Raw genomic sequence first — 20,024 nt, 5'->3', positions numbered from 1 at the left:
ACAACTGCACCAGTATTCGAGGTGTGGACTTACATAATAGCAGTATTATATTCTGTCTTTTATTATCTATGCCTTTCCCATTGGTTACTAACATCGTTAGCTTTTTTGACTGCAACTGCACATTGTACAGATGTTTTCAGAGAACTATCCACAATAACTCCAAGATCTCCTTGTTGAGTGGTAGCAGCTAATTTAGATCCCATCATTTTGTATGTATAGTTGGGATTATGTTTTCCAATGTGCATTTCTGTGCCTTTATCAACACTGAATTTCATCAGCCATTTTGTTGCCCAATCACCCAGTTTAGTGAGATCCTTTTGTAACTCCTCTCAGTCAGCTTCGGGCTTAACTATCTTGAGTAATTTAGTATTATCCGCAAACTTTGCCACCTTACTATTTAACTTAAGTGTCCCATATTCATAATGTCCACAATAGTATTTCTGCTGAATCTTCTTTATTCCAAGCAACTGCCAGATTGGATCTGATATCTATGTTATATGTGTACTTATTTTTACCCACATACACCTTAAATTGGTATATGCTGAGGGTGAGAACCTGGGTTCAAAGGGATAGCTGATCTTGTAATGCTATCTGTTTGAATCCAGCCAATGAATCTCTATAATAACTAACAGGCTTTGCTGGTTAAATTGCAAACGAGAAGTTCCCAACTAAACCACTAGAGATGAAGTCTCGGCCACAAGGAAGTAAATGGGCATTTTGCCATTGATTCAGAGGGACCCAGATTTCAGCCTAGGGGCCTGATCCTCTTCTGACTTACCCCAGTTTGGACCAGCTGTTAAGCATGAGCGAGCAATTCAGGCTTCTGTGCTTATCTAGTCCTTGGTCTGTCTGCTGAAGATAGTAGTTTCACTAACTCAGGGCAATTGAGGTGGTGGGTTTTGTGGACCCTGAACTGAGATCACCGAATTCCTCCCCCACAGGCACCACACGGTGCAAATATGGACTCAGCATGGGAACAAGTTCACACACCCATCTCATGGGCCTGGTTCTCTAATATCTCATTCATATAGTTCTGTGAAACTCAGGAAGCAACAAAGGAAAACAGTCCTTGCATAGGCTCAGTTTTCATCAGTTCTACTCTCCTAGTGGGTGGAAGACATCAGGCACCAGGTAGAAGTATATACTGTAATTGACTGGGCTAGTTCATATTAGCATCATCTCCAAAATCAGGCGGGATTTCAAAGCCCTCTTTTGGGACATGTGGTTCCGCTCTCCATGATTAACCACTTCCTGAGCTAGCTGCTGAGATAATCCTTCCTTTACTCGAGTGGAAATCACTAGAACTGTGCCAGTGCTTTCATCACGGGGCTATAAATAAAGCAGCATCCACTCTAGGCTGGAGCATAGCACATAAGGGAGGTTCTGTGGTCCCTGCAATGTAAGTTGCACTAAAGGTCTGCACTAATGGACAAATGCAAGAAACTTGCCCATTGTTGTGCTGTGTGAAGTGCTCACAGCTGTGGTAGCTGCACCCTGAGCAAGACTGCATCCCCGCACAGTGTGCTGACCTGGATCCCCACAGAAATGAAGAGACCTGCAGCCCCCCTTTTGCAGCTCATGGCAACTGAGAGAGCACTGGAGTGAACTGTGAGCCTGGGAAAAGATTAGCAACAAGCTCTTGGGACTGGCTGCCCATTGGCACTTCCAGCCTGTGGCCAAGGGTCTTTACATTTCAGATCCCTTGGATTGCAGGAGGGGCTGTGGCCTAGGCTTCTTGGGGCCCTATGGGCAGTTGGGGAAGGGACATATTAGAAGGCCCCTCTCCCACGTAACTAGAGTATATCTGTACTCAGCGGTAATACAGACACGCTGCTCAATCCCATGGGCTTGTCCATGGGCCGAGGGCTCAGAACTGACTGGGTCATGCTTGCTGCTAGGGAACATGAGGGGGCTGAGGAATTGGCACACAACGTCCCAGGACAAGGCTAATGTCTGCTCCTGCTCTGACTGTGGCGTGACCCATCTCAGGTCACAGACATGAAGAGGAAGAATGTCCAGGATGTGTTTGTGTGACCCAGCATCAGCAGGGAGAAGGAAGGAGCCGAGGCCAGGGCAGAACAGCAGGGCCGTTCCTGTGCCTCAGGGATGGTGAAATCCTCAAGTGCCTAGCCTACTGTGGCTCCAGGGCCAACAATATTTATTTTAGCCCGTGTGATTGACTGTTCTGTGTAATTCCAGCAGTGGTGGGGACCAGCACAGACCAGTCTGACAGCAAGGCCAGGACTTTGCGCAGAGCTGCAAAGAGCGAATGCCCTGTTTGGCAGCCGTGTGTTTCTGGGAGGAATCCTGGAGACAGTTGAATTACTGCCGCTTGTCAGGCATGCTAGACAGAACTCAGAGGCCGGGTCCTACTGCCACTGAAGTCAATGGCAAGGCTCCCATTGGTTTCAGTGGCTAGGGGATCCGGCAGTATGTGGCAGAAGCCAGGAAAAGTAGCGTAAATACAGCAGAGGAAAATCTTACGGTGGCAACTTGCTTGGTGTCAGCTACAAACAGCAAGATTTTATTGCTTGGTCTGATCCTGGGGAATGATTCCCACTGTCCTTTAATACTGCGACTGACACTTGGGAGGTGGTTAGTACAGGCATCTCAAAGCCCCCTGAAATGCAAGTGTTCCTTGCAAGGACACCACGGTTATTTCAAATGGTGGCTGCACATCCCCCCTCTCTCTCTAGGAAGGTACAGCCCAGGGCTAAACAGAGCCTCTGAAATCTGCTCTAGGAATTATTATGGTGAAGTTCGATGGCCTATGTTATCCAGGAGGTCTGACTAGATGATCACAATGATCCCTTCTGGCCTGGGAATCTGTGAATCTATAATTCCACTGCTGTTAGTGGAGTTACTCCTGATTTACGCAGGTGTGAAAGAAGAGTTGGGTTAAAGTAGCTTTTCAGTGTCAGTTAAACAAAACCTAAAGAGTCTAAAGACTGAAAGAGGCAAATAAAAGATTAATGGAAGTGAACCTTGAGAGGAAAGGAAGAGAGAACAGGGAATGGGAGGAAGAAGGTGGAGTTACTGTGCGGGATTCCTTGGTCTTATCCTTCAGTTTTCATCCTTCCCTGAAATGTTTCTCCTAAAGTTCTTTTTTAAAAAGATGGCCCTGAAGTAGAAATGAGCTCTGTTTCACCTGTGTAGGTCCCCGCCACTCCCTGGGGGTGTGCACATGAGTGGGTCCCTACCCCTCACTGAAGCAGGTGTGCAGGGTTATTGCCCTGGGAACTGCAGGGTACCAGTGCACATGGGGCAGGCTGTAGATGGGGAGGACAAGGGGCAGGGCCAGCTGGACGCAGGCGGTGCGGGGCTGGTTGAGGGCAGGGCAGGGGGTGCGGGGCAGGGCTGGCTGCGGGCAGGGGGTGCGGGACTGGTTGAGGGCAGGGCAGGGGGTGTGGGGCAGGGCCAGCTGGAGGCAGGGGGTGCGGGGCTGGTTGAGGGCAGGGCAGGGGGTGCGGGGCAGGGACGGCTGTGGGCAGGGGGTGCGGGGCAGGGCCGGCTGCGGGCAGGGCAAGGGGTGCGGGGTGGGGCTAGCTCAGGACAGGGGGTGTGGGGCCGGCTGCAGACAGGGCAGGGGGTGCAGTGCGGGGCTGGCTGTGGGCAGGGCAGGGGGTGCGGGGCGGGGCAGGGCTGGCCTGGCTCAGGACAGGGTGCGAGTGCCGGCTGCAGGCAGGACAGGGAGTGCGGTGTGGGGCTGGCTCAGGACAGGGGTGCGGGACCAGCTACAGGCAGGACAGGGGGTGTGGTGCGGTGCAGGACTGGCTGTAGATAGAGGGTGCAGTGCAGTGCAGGTCTGGTATAGGACAGGGGTGCGGGCCGGCTGCGGGCAGGACAGGGGTGCAGTGCAGTGCGGGGCTGGCTCAGGACGGGGGTGCGGGGCCGGCTGCGGGCAGGACAGGGGTGCAGTGCGGTGCGGGGCTGGCTCAGGACAGGGGTGCAGGGCCAGCTGCAGGCAGGACAAGGGGTGTGGTGCGGTGCAGGGCTGGCTGTGGGTAGGGGGTGCAGGGCAGGCTCAAGATAGGGGTGCGGGGCCGGCTGCGGGCAGGACAGGGGTGCGGTGCGGGGCTAGCTCAAGACAGGAGGTGCGGGGCCGGCTACGGGCAGGACAGGGGTGCCGTGCGGGTCTGGCTCAGGACAGGAGGTGCGGGGCCGGCTACGGGCAGGACAGGGGTGCGGTGCGGGTCTGGCTCAGGACAGGAGGTGCGGGGCTGGCTGCGGGCAGGACAGGGGTGCGGTGTGGGGCTGGCTCAGGACAGGGGTGCGGGGCCGGCTACGGGCAGGACAGGGGTGCGGTGTGGGGCTGGCTCAGGACAGGAGGTGCGGGGCCGGCTACGGGCAGGACAGGGGTGCAGTGCGGGGCTGGCTCAGGACAGGTGTGCGGGGCCGGCTACGGGCAGGACAGGGGTGCGGGGCGGGGCTGTCTCAGGACAGGGGTGCGGGGCCGGCTACGGGCAGGACAGGGGTGCGGTGCGGGGCTAGCTCAAGACAGGAGGTGCAGGGCCGGCTACGGGCAGGACAGGGGTGCCGGGCGGGTCTGGCTCAGGACAGGGGTGCGGGGCCGGCTGTGGGCAGGACAGGGGTGCGGTGCGGGGCTGTCTCAGGACAGGAGTGCGGGGCCGGCTACGGGCAGGACAGGGGTGCGGTGCGGGGCTAGCTCAAGACAGGAGGTGCAGGGCCGGCTACGGGCAGGACAGGGGTGCAGTGCGGGGCTAGCTCAAGACAGGAGGTGCAGGGCCGGCTACGGGCAGGACAGGGGTGCCGTGCGGGTCTGGCTCAGGACAGGAGGTGCGGGGCCGGCTGCGGGCAGGACAGGGGTGCGGTGCGGGTCTGGCTCAGGACAGGGGTGCGGGGCCGGCTGTGGGCAGGACAGGGGTGCGGGGCTGGCTCAGGACAGGAGGTGCGGGGCCGGCTACGGGCAGGACAGGGGTGCGGTGCGGGGCTGGCTCATGACAGGAGGGGCGGGGCCAGCTACGGGCAGGACAGGGGTGCAGTGCGGGGCTGGCTCAGGACAGGAAGTGCGGGGCCGGCTGCGGGCAGGACAGGGGTGCGGTGCGGGGCTGGCTCAGGACAGGGGTGCGGTGCCGGCTGCGGGCAGGACAGGGGTGCGGTGCGGGGCTGGCTCAGGACAGGGGTGCGGGGCCGGCTGTGGCAGGACAGGGGTGCGGGGCTGGCTCAGGACAGGAGGTGCGGGGCCGGCTACGGGCAGGGCAGGACAGGGGTGCGGTGCGGGGCCGGCTCAGGACAGGGGTGCGGGGCCGGCTGCGGGCAGGACAGGGGTGCGGTGCGGGTCTGGCTCAGGACAGGAGGTGCGGGGCCGGCTACGGGCAGAACAGGGGTGCGGTGCGGGGCTGGCTCAGGACAGGAGGTGCGGGGCCGGCTACGGGCAGGGCAGGACAGGGGTGCGGTGCGGGGCTGGCTCAGGACAGGGGTGCGGGGCCGGCTGCGGGCAGGACAGGGGTGCGGTGTGGGGCTGGCTCAGGACAGGAGGTGCGGGGCCGGCTACGGGCAGGACAGGGGTGCGGTGCGGGTCTGGCTCAGGACAGGAGGTGCGGGGCCGGCTACAGGCAGGGCAGGACAGGGGTGCGGTGCGGGGCCGGCTCAGGACAGGGGTGCGGGGCCGGCTGCGGGCAGGACAGGGGTGCGGTGCGGGGCTGGCTCAGGACAGGAGGTGCGGGGCTGGCTACGGGCAGGGCAGGACAGGGGTGCGGTGCGGGGCTGGCTCAGGACAGGTGTGCGGGGCCGGCTGCGGGCAGGACAGGGGTGCGGTGCGGGTCTGGCTCAGGACAGGGGTGCGGGGCCGGCTGCGGGCAGGACAGGGGTGCGGTGCGGGTCTGGCTCAGGACAGGAGGTGCGGGGCCGGCTATGGGCAGGGCAGGACAGGGGTGCGGTGCGGGGCTGGCTCAGGACAGGGGTGCTGGGCCGGCTGTGGGCAGGACAGGGGTGCGGTGCGGGTCTGGCTCAGGACAGGAGGTGCGGGGCCGGCTACGGGCAGGACAGGGGTGCGGTGCGGGGCTGGCTCAGGACAGGGGTGCGGGGCCGGCTGCGGGCAGGACAGGGGTGCGGGGCGGGGCTGGCTCAGGACAGGAGGTGCGGGGCCGGCTGCGGGCAGGACAGGGGTGCGGGGCTGGCTCAGGACAGGAGGTGCGGGGCCGGCTACGGGCAGGGCAGGACAGGGGTGCGGTGCGGGGCTGGCTCAGGACAGGGGTGCGGGTCCAGCTGCGGGCAGGACAGGGGTGCGGTGCGGGGCTGGCTCAGGACAGGGGTGCGGGTCCGTCTACGGGCAGGACAGGGGTGCGGTGCGGGGCTGGCTCAGGACATGAGGTGCGGGGCCGGCTGCGGGCAGGACAGGGGTGCAGTGCGGGGCTGGCTCAGGACAGGGGTGCGGGTCCGGCTGCGGGCAGGACAGGGGTGCGGGGCGGGGCTGGCTCAGGACAGGGGTGCAGGTCCGTCTACGGGCAGGACAGGGGTGTGGTGCGAGGCTGGCTCAGGACAGGAGGTGCGGGGCGGGGCAGGACAGGGGTGCGGTGCGAGGCTGGCTCAGGACAGGAGGTGCGGGGCGGGGCAGGACAGGGGTGCGGTGCGAGGCTGGCTCAGGACAGGGGTGCGGCGCGGGGCTGGCTCAGGACAGGAGGTGCGGGGCCGGCTGCGGGCAGGACAGGGGTGCAGTGCGGGCCTGGCTCAGGACAGGGGTGCGGGGCCGTCTGCGGGCAGGACAGGGGTGCAGTGCGAGGCTGGCTCAGGACAGGGGTGCAGTGCGGGGCTGGCTCAGGACAGGGGTGCGGGGCCGTCTGCGGGCAGGACAGGGGTGTGGTGCGAGGCTGGCTCAGGACAGGAGGTGCGGGGCGGGGCAGGACAGGGGTGCGGTGCGAGGCTGGCTCAGGACAGGGGTGCGGTGCGGGGCTGGCTCAGGACAGGAGGTGCGGGGCCGTCTGCGGGCAGGGCAGGGGTGCAGTGCGGGGCTGGCTCAGGACAGGGGTGCGGGGCCGTCTGCGGGCAGGACAGGGGTGCAGTGCGAGGCTGGCTCAGGACAGGGGTGCAGTGCGGGGCTGGCTCAGGACAGGAGGTGCGGTGCGGGGCTGGCTCAGGACAGGAGGTGCGGGGCCGGCTGCGGGCAGGACAGGGGTGCAGTGCGGGGCTGGCTCAGGACAGGAGGGGCGGGGCGGGGCGGGGCAGGGTGGCGGGTACTCACAGGGAGAGCGGCGCGGGGAAGCATCGCTCGGAGCAGCCCGAGCAGCAGGACGCAGCCCAGGCCGAGGCGAGCAGCCGGGGACGCGCCGGGCAGCGGCAGCAGCAGCAGCAGCGGGAGCCCCAGGGCCAGCGGGAGCAGCAGCCGCCGCAGCAGGACCCGTCCCCGCATGGCTCCCGCAGCGTCGCGCCGCGCCCCGGCCAGACCAGGTGCTGCAGCCCGCGGGCGGGCGGGCGGGGCCGGAGGAGCAGTGAGATCACTTCCCGCCCGCCCGCCCGCCCGCAGCCCATTGCAGCCGCGGGAAGCGAGTTACACATTAGCCGGCGCCGGGCGAGCGTCCCAGACACGCGGCTCCTGCAGGTAACTCAGCAGCGGCGCGGGGCGGGAGCAGCATCCGAGCGCGGCCGCCCAGCTCCGCCGGGTGCTCCGGGCCGGACCGGGGAGATCGGCCGGAGCCGCGCGTGGGGAACGGGAGCCGGTGCGAGTGTACGGGGGGAGGCAGACACAGAGACACACACACAGACACGCGCACATGCACACACACACACACAGACACGCGCAGAGACACGCGCGCACGTGCACACACACACCCAGAGACGCGCAGAGATACACGCGCGCACACACTCAAAGACACACGCAGACACAGGCGCTGGGGGATTTCCCAGGCCTGGCCTGGTGGATGAATGAAGGTCAGAGGGGCCATGCCACCTGGGCCCCGCTCTGGCACGGGAGAGGCACGCGGGGGACGCCGGCTGTTGCCGCTGGGGACTGGCGAGCTGGCATCACTGTGCGGCCCTGGCAGCGGGATCTGGAGGCAGACGCCAGCAAGGGCAGCAGCTCAGGAGCAGGGGCTGCTCCATGCCCACGCCCCTGCTCCCATAGGCTGAGGATGCGGGTCTGAGGCAGGCGCGTCACCGCGTCAGATGCTGAGGGCTGGCTCAGTCTGGCCCCTTGCCAGCCTGGGCTGTGCGCTCAGGATGTTCTTGTGCTGAAATGTGGCTGGGCGGGTTTAAAGGACTCTGCTTTGTCTGAGCCCTGTGCTGGGTGCTTGGGGTGTGTGGCCAGCGCGGGCCAGATCCCTGCAATGTGTGGCTGGAGCCAGAGAGTCAGATGTCAAGGGACTGATGCTGATCCAAACAAAACCCACAGATGTCTTCCCTTGACTTCAGCGGGGTTGTTGGATTGCTATCTCTGCATTGGAGGTGCCTGGCCCTGGCACACGCACAACTGTCTTGTACCCAGAATTCCCCCCTCCCTCACCCAAGCGGCCATGAGGAGACGACTTCCCCAGGTGTAAAGGGGTGAAGGATGTAAGAGCAGGACACCAGCCTTGGGTCCTGGGTAATTTTATGCATGACGAGACTTTTTTTTTCAGTGAGAAATAGTGGCAAGAATCAAGGGCAGAGCCTGGCCCCAAATGGCCAATGTTTAATTTATATTATTATCCTCTTTGGTACAATACTTTTTAAATAGATCTTCCAATTATTTATCTCAGTTTGTTAAATTAAAAAAATCTACACAACCTGAACCTGTTACACATTATTAGTTTGTGAGTATATAAATATTTTTGCCCATTTTTCACCCTTATTAATCACAATACAATTAATGATACATACCATTTATCCTGCCAGGTTCTTTATTAATATTTACTAATTGAGCCTCCCAATAAGTATCTGTGAAATAGGGAAGTTTATTGACCCCATTTTATGGGTGGATAAACTGAAGCACAGAAATGTGTATTGATTTGCTCAAGGTCAGACAGCAAGTCATTGATGAAGCTGGGAATGGAACTCAGCTCTGTCTCCTTAACTAGCCCCTAGACAGCACTGGGTTTCCTGTGTGAACCAAGTTTACAACTGAAAAAAAGAGGGCCCAGGTTTTCAGTGTTTCTTCAGGTGAAGCACCACAGACTTCAATGACTTTGTTGCTGGAAGTCTAACAATCACTGCTACACTTTCACACAATTTGTGTTCCAGGCCTTGTCTACACTAGGGGGTAAGTCAGCCTAAGTCATGCAACTCCAGCTATGTGAATAACGTAACTGGAGTCAACATAGCATAGGTTGATTTACTGTGGTGTGTACACAACCTGGGTAGATAGGAGAGCGATCTGCAGTTGATTAGCGGGTCTTCCCTAGACCTGCTAAATCGACCCAGGGTGCATTGATTGCCACAGTGTTGATCCTGGGTAAGTGTAGACATGTCCCCAGTTTGTTCTGTATAAGGACTTGTCTCTATTAGGGATTTTTGCATGAGAATAGCTGCCTTGGTGCAGCTGAACTTGTGCAACCCACCACTTTAAATACACTGCACCAGTGGGATTTCCCCTAATCTGAAACTGGGATAATTGCACTGGTGTAAGCCCTGCCCAACCAATACAGTCAACTATTATCACTGATCTGGTAGAACATATGAAATCACTGCTAGTAAAATTTGCAGATGCCACAAATCAATGGAGTGGCAAATATTGATGAGCTCAGGTCAGTTATACAGACTGATCTGGAGTGCTTGGTAAAGTGGCTCATTTGACCAGCATGTATTTTAATATAGCCAAATCCATGTAAGAACAAAGAATGTAGGTCAGAGCGAGTATCCTGGAATGCAGTGCTACCAACAAGGACATAGAGGTCACGACAGATAGCCAATGAGCATGAGTCCTGTACATAAGAGGGTTAATGCAATCCTGGGTGTATAAGCAGGTGTTACCTCTGTAACAGCACTAGTGAGATTATTACTGGAATAGTGTGTCCAGTTTGGGGTCCACATTTCAAAAACCATGTTGAAAAATAGTAAAAGAGCTACAAAAATGATTCCAGTTCTAGAAAACCTGCCTTGTATGAGAGACGTAAGAAAGTCAATCTATTTAGTTTATTCAAGCGTAGTTTAAGAGGGGACTTGATCCCAGTCTACACCTATCTACCCGGGGAAGAGATTTCTGATGGTAGAGGGCTCTTTCGTCTAGAAGAAAAAAGCCAAACAAGATCCAATGCTTGGAAACCGCAGCTAGAGCTTTATTTCAGACTGGAAATAAAGTGCACACTTTTTATACTGAGGTAATGGACTGCTGGAACAACTTACCTAGGGCTGTGGTGGATTCTTCATCATCTGAAGTCTTTAAATCAAGACTGGGTGTGTTTCTATTAGACATGCTCAGCCAGAAGTTATGGGCTTGCTGCAGAAGTTACAGAGTGAGGTCTTCTAGCCTGTGTAATGCAGAAAGTCAGACAAGATGATCACAATGGTCCCATCTGGCCTGAACATCTCTGAATCTACATTGGGGCTTTGCACCGGTACTGCACAGCTGCATTAGGGCTTTACACCGTTGCTGCACATTTGCACTGGGGCTTTGCACCACTGCTGCACATCTACACTAAGGTGCAACCAGTGCAAACATTCTTAATACTGGACTCTGATTTGCTGAGTCCATTTTGTGCTACTTGAGCAGAACAGAGTTGACATAAACTGGCTCACGGAGAACCCCCCACACGGGTGGGGAGGGAGAGGGTCAACACAATCTCCCCATGCCTGGTATAGGGGAAAGGTGTGTTGGGTTGTTCTGGGGCAGGCAGGGAGTAGCAGGGTGGAGCTCCATGGGTTCAGCCCTTCACTGGCATCCCAGCACTCAGGGACCTGTGGCATAAATTACAGGTATTTCTCAGCAGCTCTGATTTACACCAGGGCTGGGTAGCATGCATTCGGAAAGCTGCCACCAGCCTCCTGACGCAGAAACTTGGACTCAGCTGAAAATCTAACCCTTTACATAAACAAACAGTAACATGTTAATTAGGCAGAGAATGCATCTTCCATCCACATTTTCATGGTTGCAAAGGCTTCTTCAGAGTAATCCTGGATCTCTCTACGTAATTAGGGACTTTAAAAAACCCAAACTGGTAAATATGTACCTATGTCTAGAGATAGCAGAATCTCATCTACATGGATGTATGTTTTTGTAACTAAATACACAATGATCCTAATAGACCAGAGGAGCCCTTCCATTGATATGGATTTATCTGGTGTGATTAATCCCCTCCCTGTCTTTAAATTTTTAGGGTAGGGATGAAAATGTGCTACATCAATAAGTCTTCCTTAAATTTGAATGAGTTAAAGGGTACTACGTTCTATTCAGAGTCGGGGGAAACATCTTTCACTTGGGAGGTCTACTCAAACCTTTTCCGTATGTCACAATGGCTTACCTGCATTAAGTTCCTATATTATTTTCAGTCTTTCCAGCGGTGTGAGCACTGGTATTTACATTTCTCCAAATATAAATACTTTCAGTTTCTCTTATGCAGTAATGCATTTGCCTGAACTACTTTTGATTTTAATTTAGCTAGCAGGTGCAGAAGTCATAGTTTCTTCGTTTAGACTAATTCACTGAAAGTTGAGAAACTGATGGGGAATTGAAAAAACAGGAAATCTTGTTTTTTCTCATCTCATCTTTGAATGAAGATGGGTGGGAGAGGACTAGATCTACTAGCTCTAAAAACCTTGAAGCATGTGGGGCCAGATTATCATAGGCATTTAGGCACCTAAGGATACAGACAAGCACCTAATGGAATTTCAGAAGCACCTGTGGTTAGGTGCCTAACTCCCATTGATCTCTACTCCATGGATTCCAATGGGAGTTAGGCACCTAACCTGCTTAAGTGGTTTTGAAAATCCCAGTAGGCACCTGTGTACATCTTTAAGCATCTAAATACCGTTGATAATGTGGCCCGTGGTCTCCAGAAACAGTCAGTTCTCTAGCTATGGGGACTATTTCCTTTGTTTAATAAATCAGTTAGTTTTAAATGCAAAAGATTTTTGATACTCTTTTTCTCACATATTGAAGACATTTAAGGTAATCTTTTAACTAATAAAAATGCTGTTTTTCTACATTTTTAATTGAATTCCAATTTCCAAAGCATCTTGACACAAATCCCACGTAAACAATTACCATCTAGGAAATCAGAAATATCATTCACCAAATTCTAACATAATAAAAAAGTAAAAATTAAGAATCTGAAAAAAGTATATAAAGATACATAATTGGTTAGCTTTCTGTGTATAGATGTAATTCATCCTCTTGGCTAGCAAAAGGAAGTTCAAAATGTTGTGTAACGGCTCTATTTGTTTGGAAATCCACACGTTTTCATGATTACCAACCAATGAGAATGAACTTTTCTTTAAGAATAGAACTAAAACATACAAATGCAAAACAAGATTAAAATCACTTACTTCAATGAAGAATTTCCTGCTTCTTGGTTTAAATCATTCTTGAAATCAGTGATTTAAAATCACTTTGATTTAAACCTGTCCATCTTGGCGAGAGGCACTGAGCAAGTGGAGCTGCTGGAATCCCTACTTTTTGCTCCCAGCAGCCTTGGAAGAGGGAAAAAAGAAAAAGTATCGCCCTTCCTTCTCCATGTGACAGCAAGCAAAGGAGGGAGACAGAATAGTGGCAGCCTGGTGGCCTGCCATTGCTTTAACATAGGCCTGGTTCAAGAACAACTGAGCCTCGCTGCAAAGCTCGTTAGCAAGACCCTAAATTCAGCGTGCTGGTGTAATGAGCCCCCACACCCCCGCCAGGGGCATTGGCTGGGATTGGACACTAACAGTGCAGGCCTCTGAGACAAAGGAGTAGCTCCTTTACGGGGAGCAGTAATTTCAGAACGGGTGTGGGTTTGTGGAGAGAGATCAGATTATAGCTGGGGGAGGGGCTGTGAGGTGCCCCCTGCAGACCCATGGTTCCCCGGGGCTCACACTCACCACAGAGCTCCATCAGCCACACAGCTCTCACTCCATGCCTGGGGTCCCAAATGTGGGCTCAACCCATCCGCCCTTTCCTGTGGGGCTCCTAATTGCGTGTGTGCAGCTCTCCAAGTCCCAGTTACGGGGAGACCTGGGTTCCTGGGAGCGCAGGTCATCCAGCGTGCAGGGAGAGACACAAGTGGAGACCGGAGAGCACCCTGTGAGACCCCAGGGGGAACATAATGCGGGGAGGGGGCCCAGGAAGGGAGGTGTAATGGGGGACATGGTTCTGGGGGGATGGGGGCTCCAGAGGGATATGGGGGCAGGGTGTACAAGCCCTGAAGGAGGAAAGTAGACTGTAGAGGGGGGAGTGAAGAGGAGTGGGGAGGGAGACGCTAATCACCCTGCTTCTCCTCAGCCCGCCCGCCCAGCTCCCTGAGGCACCTAAGTGTCACCTCTCCCCACTGAGAGCCCCAGACGAGAGGAGAGCCATTCTGCCCGCAGAGCGGGCACCCCAGAGGCAGGAGGGGTCACTGCGGGGGAGCTGTGACCAGGACAGGTGGGGGGAAGGTCAGTCAGGGAGCCCAGTGCAGCAGCCAGCGGCTTTGCAGTGTTTGTCAAAGTGTAAGTAACAAGGTAAGCAAAGAACATTAGGAGCCTGTCCCCGACCTGCCCCCTCCACAGGACCTGGCTTTGGAGCAGATACAGCAGCATCGAAGCCTGCCTTGGGGTAGAGCAGGGAGGGGGCCTTGGACCTTTGCAGCTGTGACTTCGGCAGCCCTGTCTGAACCGGCTCGGCGTGTTTGGGTCACGATGCTGATGTGGCCAAGCCCTGACAGTGCAATGCGTGATCCAAAGTCACCCTTGCCAGGTCAGAGCATCACCCTGCAATTTCTCTGGGCTCACTGCAGTTCCCATTTACCGAGAACTTTGCTTTGCTGCCCCCTGACACAGCTATTCTCTTATCAATACAACAGGGTTTACAACTAGCTGCAATTAACTGCAGGGGGGCTTAAACACAAAGATCGCAAGCCCACATATGGGATTTGCAATATCACATGGGACCAATAGTCCATCTGCTCTAGTATCTACTGCCCAGCTAATATCTCTGGAGTGCTCTCACCTCACAGGATTGAGCCCTCATTTCCTGGCCAGGCTCTGGCCTGCTGCTCAGACCCACAGACTGTTGTGTCTCCTGCATGCTGTGCTCCAAAGCAGGTTTTACTGGACTAGTCAGTCTCCATTTACAATATGAGCGGCAGCAAGCTAGTACTGTACATTTCACATGGCAGTCCCTAGTGCAGGGGAAGGCAGCAGAGGGTGAGGAGAGGGGAACAGCAGATTCGACCAAAGGAGCAGAGCAGATTTAGTGGTGGGAAGGCAGATAGAACAGAGGATTGGGGGGGGGGGGGCGGGAGCAGAGCAGGTACAAAGGGGAGTTGAGTGTGCCTGCGGAGCAGAGCTGATACAACAGGGGTGAGGATGGGTGGAAGAGCAGGTGTAACGGGGCGGGGCAGAGCAGGCACAACAGAGCAGGAGGAGAAGCAAAGGAAGAGGAAATCGACTGGGAGACGCCAACCCCTTCCAAGTCACATGGGAATGCACCATAACCTTCTTCCCTCCTTATTACTTCCAGCAGGAACACGGCTGGCTCTCCCTGAGACACATGAGGAGAGAGGGAAGCTAGAGGTCATTCCGGAGAGCGCTCTGTTTAATGTAACAACTGCCTCTGGCTCTGGCTGCGTGGGGCAGACAGATCACACCAAGGGGGGGGGGGTGCAGAATATGGGCAGGGTGAGATGGACAGCACTGGAAGTGGCGAATACAAATCAGGAGAGAAAACCCCAATCATCTTCCCTTCCTGTACAACCTTCCCATGACACACAGCCAGTCTCCCCCTGGCCTGGGCTGAAATCCATCTGCTCTGCACTTTGGCAGTTGTGCAATGATGTACATAGAGTTAAAATTCTTCTGCACAAAACGCTCAGATCCTGAAGCCTGAGAGTTTATTACCCTTGTTATCATTATCTGTGCTTCCATAGATGCAGATTTTATGAGTAGTCATAAAATGTTCTTGGATTTTTAAAAAAAATCTAGACAGCATTACTAGTGCTGCTGACCCCTGTGTCACTGTATTTCCACTGTCTGACCAGAGAAGGCATTCATCTCCTTTCTTCTAAATGTATTGCCCGTCAGTTTCATGCAGTAATCTTCTCACCTGAGCATTGATGGTAGAATAGACCTGAGTAATGAAGGAACCTTTGATCTGTCTGAGAACCTCAAAGTTCAGATGCTTGTTAGAACCAGGCAAACCTGAGTTTGTAAAGCTAGCTAGCACAAACTTTCATGAGAATAAATTCATCTGCAAATTTGACACCATCAGCTCAGGATTAAATAAAGACTGTGAATGGCTTGCCAATTACAAAAGCAGTTTCTGCTCCCTTGATGTTCACACCTCAACTGCTAGAAGAGGGCCTCATCCTCCCTGATTGAACTAACCTCGTTATCTCTAGCCTGATTCTTGCTTGCACATTTATACCTGCCCCTGGAAATTTCCACTACATGCATCCGTCGAGGTGGGTATTCACCCACGAAAGTTCATGCTCCAATATGTCTGTTATTCTATAAGGTGCCACAGGACTCTTTGCTGCTTTCATGAGAACAGTCTTTCTTGCAAGATTTCCAGTATTTCTTCCTTCTGACCAAACTGTAAAGGCCCTAACAACAGCACTTTTCATGGAATGTTCTCATTTCTGGCCAACTTCTGTTCCAGACAGATCCCAGAAGTGCAATAACAGCATAGAATTATCCATCTATCCACAAACACACATTAAAGATTAACCAGTATTTTCCAGCTTAAAAGAAAATAGGTTTGATTCAGGTTTTAGGAGAAAATTTAGATCAGATTTTGTTTTATACAAAATTGCTTCACTCTTGGAAAGGCCCCTTGTTCTTGTCTCCTGCTTTTGTGCATGGTGTCAAGTATCAGAGGGGTAGCCGTGTTAGTCTGGATCTGTAAAAGCAGCGAAGAATCCTGTGGCACCGTATAGACTAACAGACGTTTTGGAGCATGAACTTTCGTGGGTTTATACCCACTTCGTCGGATGCATGTCATGCATCCATGCATCCAGCGAAGTGGGTATTCACCCACGAAAGCTCATGCTCCAAAACGTCTGTTAGTCTATAAGGTGCCACAGGATTCTTTGCTGCTTTTGTGCAGTTTTTCTTTTTAGAATACCCTTTTCAGTGACTTCCTGGGCTTAGATCTGTATTGCCAGCCATTTGGGGCATTACATTTCAAAGAGCTGCACACATTTTTAGCCATGTGGCTACCACTGGCATTAAAGCCCAGGAATGTTTTGAAAATGTAGGATTTAACTTTGCTCAGAGCACTGGATTTACATTTAAACAGTAACGTATTTCAGACAGCTGACTTAAAACTATGTTACTTGAGGAATTAATTTACATTTTTTCTAAATGTTTAAGAAAATACAGAGATTAAGAAGCAATACATCAATGAAAATGGAGATTTTTGTAAAATGACCCATTGCTTTTCTGTTTACTTAAACCCCTTCACTTTTTTTAAAAAAAGTAGTTTAAACTGGTAGATGTTGCCTGAGCTGTTTATCTCACTGTGTGGGGTGCAGGGGGGGAAGATGAGCCTACTTTGGACTTTATTTTATTGTTAAAATACTAGGAGTCAGCATGACTATAAAAGTGCAGAGCAAATAAAGGAGAGGTGCTTTCTTGTGTTTCAGAGCTAAAGGGAAAAGAGCTTGCTGTTGGTACAGTTTGTGGATCGCAATGATGCTGGCTACCAGGTTTTCCCGGCCTCTGTCACTTTTCTCTGTGAAAACTCAGAATTTCAGGGACATTGGAAATGGTCTCAGGTAAGGAACCTGGGGGGCATGGAAGAGTGTGAGGGCTAGCGGGACACACGTATCAAGACTCCAAACTTTGCTTCTTCATTTCAATGGGATTAGTTATAATCCTGGCTCAGACAAAACACCCTCTTCATTCAGACCCAGAGTTTGATTTGAGTTTGATTGGTCTAAATTTAGAGTAACTCCCCTCACTTTACTGGACTTGTTCTGGAATAAATGAGTCCAGAATCGGACTCACAGAGCTGTGCTTGAGCTGAGACGGCAGAGTTTGGTCTGGAATTTGAATGGAGGAATCAAATTGTAAAATTAGGTTGGAGTCTAAACTCCTGTCTCCCACAAATGCCGTCTAAAAATGTTACTGATTTATAAATAATGACCAATGTTGGATAATGAAGTCAGAATTTCATTTTAAATTATAGTGTAAAAAATGACTGCATTAGTTCACTTTCAGGGCCAAATCTTGTTAACATTTCTGAGCAGGCAGTGCTCCCTGCCGTGAGTAGTCCTTTAAGGTCAATGGGATGATGTTTAGTAGCAGGTGTTTGCAGGATGAGGCCCTACATTAATTTCAGTCCTGCAAAAGGACTTAAATTTTACGAAGAATCTTCTTTCCAACTCAAGTTAAAATAACAAGAACTGTTGTAAGAACTCACATAATTTCTTTTATGTAATTATTTCGATTTACACTGATGTCTCCATCCTTTCCTCTTGGCGCTTTTACAACAATTAAAATGTATTTTATAACAATAGAATCAGGGCATGAGGACTGACACACAACCAAGTCCTCATCCAAATTCATAGTGCACGATATTGACCTGTCACAGTAATATTAACCCTAATGTGCCCGCTGTCCTTCAATCCACCTCCCCCACCAGAGCCAGAGCCAGATCCAAAGCCAGCTGAAGTCAATGAGAGTCTTGCCACTGACTTCAGTGGACTTGGATCAAGCCCCGAATGTCCAAGAAAAATGAGAGACCAGTTGGAGGAGGGAATATCTTTTATTGGACCAGCTTCTGTTGGGGAGAGAGATGAGACTCCAAGCTCTTCGTCATGAAAAAAGAAGTACTTCACAGCATACCTGGAAAGTTAATTAATCCTGGCTATACTTATAAAATGATGGGCTCTAAATTGGCTGTTACCACTCAAGAAAGAGATTTTGGAGTCATTGTGGATAGTTCTCTGAAAACATCCACTCCATGTGCAGTGGCAGCCAAAAAAACAAACACAAATAGGAATCGTTAAGAAAGGGATGATAAGACAGAAAATATCATATTGCCTCTATACAAATCCATGGTATGCCCACATCTTGAATACTGCGTGCAGATGTGATTTCCCCATCTCAGAAAAATTGGAAAAGGTTCAAAAAAGGGCAACAAAAATGATTAGGGGTATAGAATGGCTGCCATTTGAGGAGAAATTAATAAGACTGGGACGTTTCAGCTTGAAAAAGAGACAACTAAGGGGAGATATGATAGAGGCCTATAAAATCATGCCTTGTGTGGAGAAAGTAAATCAGGAAGTGTTATTTACTCCTCATAACACAAGAACTAGGAGTCACCAAATGAAATTAATAGGCAGCAGGTTTAAAACAAACAGAAGTATTTTTTCACACAACGCACACAGTCAGCCTTTGGAACTCCTTGCCAGAGGATGTTGTGAAGGCCAAGACCATAACAGGGTTCAAAAAAGAATTAGATAAGTTCATGGAGGACAGGTCCATCAATGGCTATTAACCAGGATGGGCAGGGATGGTGTCCCTAGCCTCTGTATGCCAGAAGCTGGAAATGGGTGACAGGGGATGGATCACTTGATGATTACCTGTTCTGTTCATTCCCTCTGGGGCATCTGGCATTGGCCACTGTTGGTAGACAAGATACTGGGCTAGATAGACCTTTGGTTTGACCCAGTAGGGCTGTTCTTATGTTCTTAATTAGGTATCTGGGTGTGGAATCGGCAGACATATGGTGATGACAGAAAAAATATTTCATCAGTTAGATGAATAGTTCGTCACCTACCAAGCATTCAGGTTGATAGGAAACACCAGGAAATAGTTCAGTTTCATTTCCCATGTGTGTCTGGAAGATGTGGAGGCCATGTCAAACCTATGGAGGCTCGCAGGCTTTGTGCTTGTGGCCCCTCAATACTAGTCAATAATGGCCCAGCCCTGGACTCCACTCAGGCAAAACTCCCACTGACTTTGTTTATCCAGCCACCTCACTTTGAGCCCAGCCCTGAACGGCACTGAGTCTGCCCCTACTGACATCAGAGGGCCTTGGACTTTCGGGGTGGGGGCTTGCCTGAGTGAAGAGTGTGGGATTGGACCCTAAAAAACATTGGAAGCTTTGGCATTGGTTACTGATGACTTTGCAGATGGCTCATGGAGCTGACAGTTTTAAACACTGAAGACTGAAAAACTATGTAGAGATTTTTTTGTACAAACAGCATGAAACTTTGGTCCAGATACTGCAGTCAGCTCCACCCAGGCAGACACCTGCACCCAGGAGGACCCCAGTGGGGCTACGGTCCCCTTTGCTCACAATACATTTCTGTTTCCTAAATGCACACTTTGTTTCTCTACTCTGCGTGATCTGAAGTACACACTGGCTGCTAGCCAGAGGTGCAATGGAAGTCTCACCATCGACATGAATGGCAGTGCTGTTGCATTGTCAATATTTAATGCAGTGTTTCCCAAACTTGGGACGCCGCTTTGTTTACCTGCCCTGTCCCCAGGTCCGCTGATCGCGGCTCCCACTGGATGCGGTTCACTGCTCCAGGCCAATGGGAGCTGCTGGAAGCGTCGTGGGCCAAGGGACGTACTGGCTGCTGCTTCCAGCAGCCCCCATTGGCCTGGAGCAGCAATCCGCAGCCGTGATCGACCGGACCTGTGGACGAGGCAGGTAAACTAACCAGCCCGACCCACCAGGAGCTTTTGCTACACAAGCGGCGTCCCAAGTTTGGGAAACACTGCTTTAATGCAATGGGATAACATTCTGCACACTTGAATCATGGGGATTCTAGATGGTCTAGACAGTATTTGGTCCTGCCATGAGGGCAGGGGACTGGACTCAATGACCTCTTGAGGTCCCTTCCAGTCCTAGAGTCTATGAGTCTATGAATCATGACAAATTCTGCCTGAGATTTGCATATAGTTAAATTAATCAAAGCTAACAGATTTAAGAGAACAAATTAAATTCCATAACCATCAGCTCACTG

The 20,024-nt window shown here is 52.6% G+C and overlaps 2 protein-coding genes across 2 annotated transcripts in view; one reads left to right on the top strand and one right to left on the bottom strand.

The window, feature by feature from the left end:
- Positions 1-7,369, bottom strand: part of LOC115657578 (D-beta-hydroxybutyrate dehydrogenase, mitochondrial-like) — a 46,039-nt gene extending 38,670 nt beyond the window's left edge. The window contains exon 1 of the mRNA XM_030575621.1: positions 7,202-7,369. Coding sequence (XP_030431481.1) covers positions 7,202-7,369 — 168 coding nt within the window. The remainder of the gene's footprint in view (positions 1-7,201) is intronic.
- A 110-nt stretch (positions 7,370-7,479) lies between these two features.
- Positions 7,480-20,024, top strand: part of BDH1 (3-hydroxybutyrate dehydrogenase 1) — a 36,749-nt gene continuing 24,204 nt past the window's right edge. The window contains exons 1-2 of the mRNA XM_030574840.1: positions 7,480-7,558; positions 16,686-16,817. Coding sequence (XP_030430700.1) covers positions 16,732-16,817 — 86 coding nt within the window. The 5' untranslated portion in view covers positions 7,480-7,558; positions 16,686-16,731. The remainder of the gene's footprint in view (positions 7,559-16,685; positions 16,818-20,024) is intronic.

Source organism: Gopherus evgoodei, chromosome 9, assembly GCF_007399415.2.
Source record: "Gopherus evgoodei ecotype Sinaloan lineage chromosome 9, rGopEvg1_v1.p, whole genome shotgun sequence".
NCBI classification, from domain to species: Eukaryota; Metazoa; Chordata; order Testudines; family Testudinidae; genus Gopherus; species Gopherus evgoodei.
The sequence above is the reverse complement of the archived record's forward strand: the minus strand, read 5'-3'. Positions and strand labels throughout refer to the sequence as shown.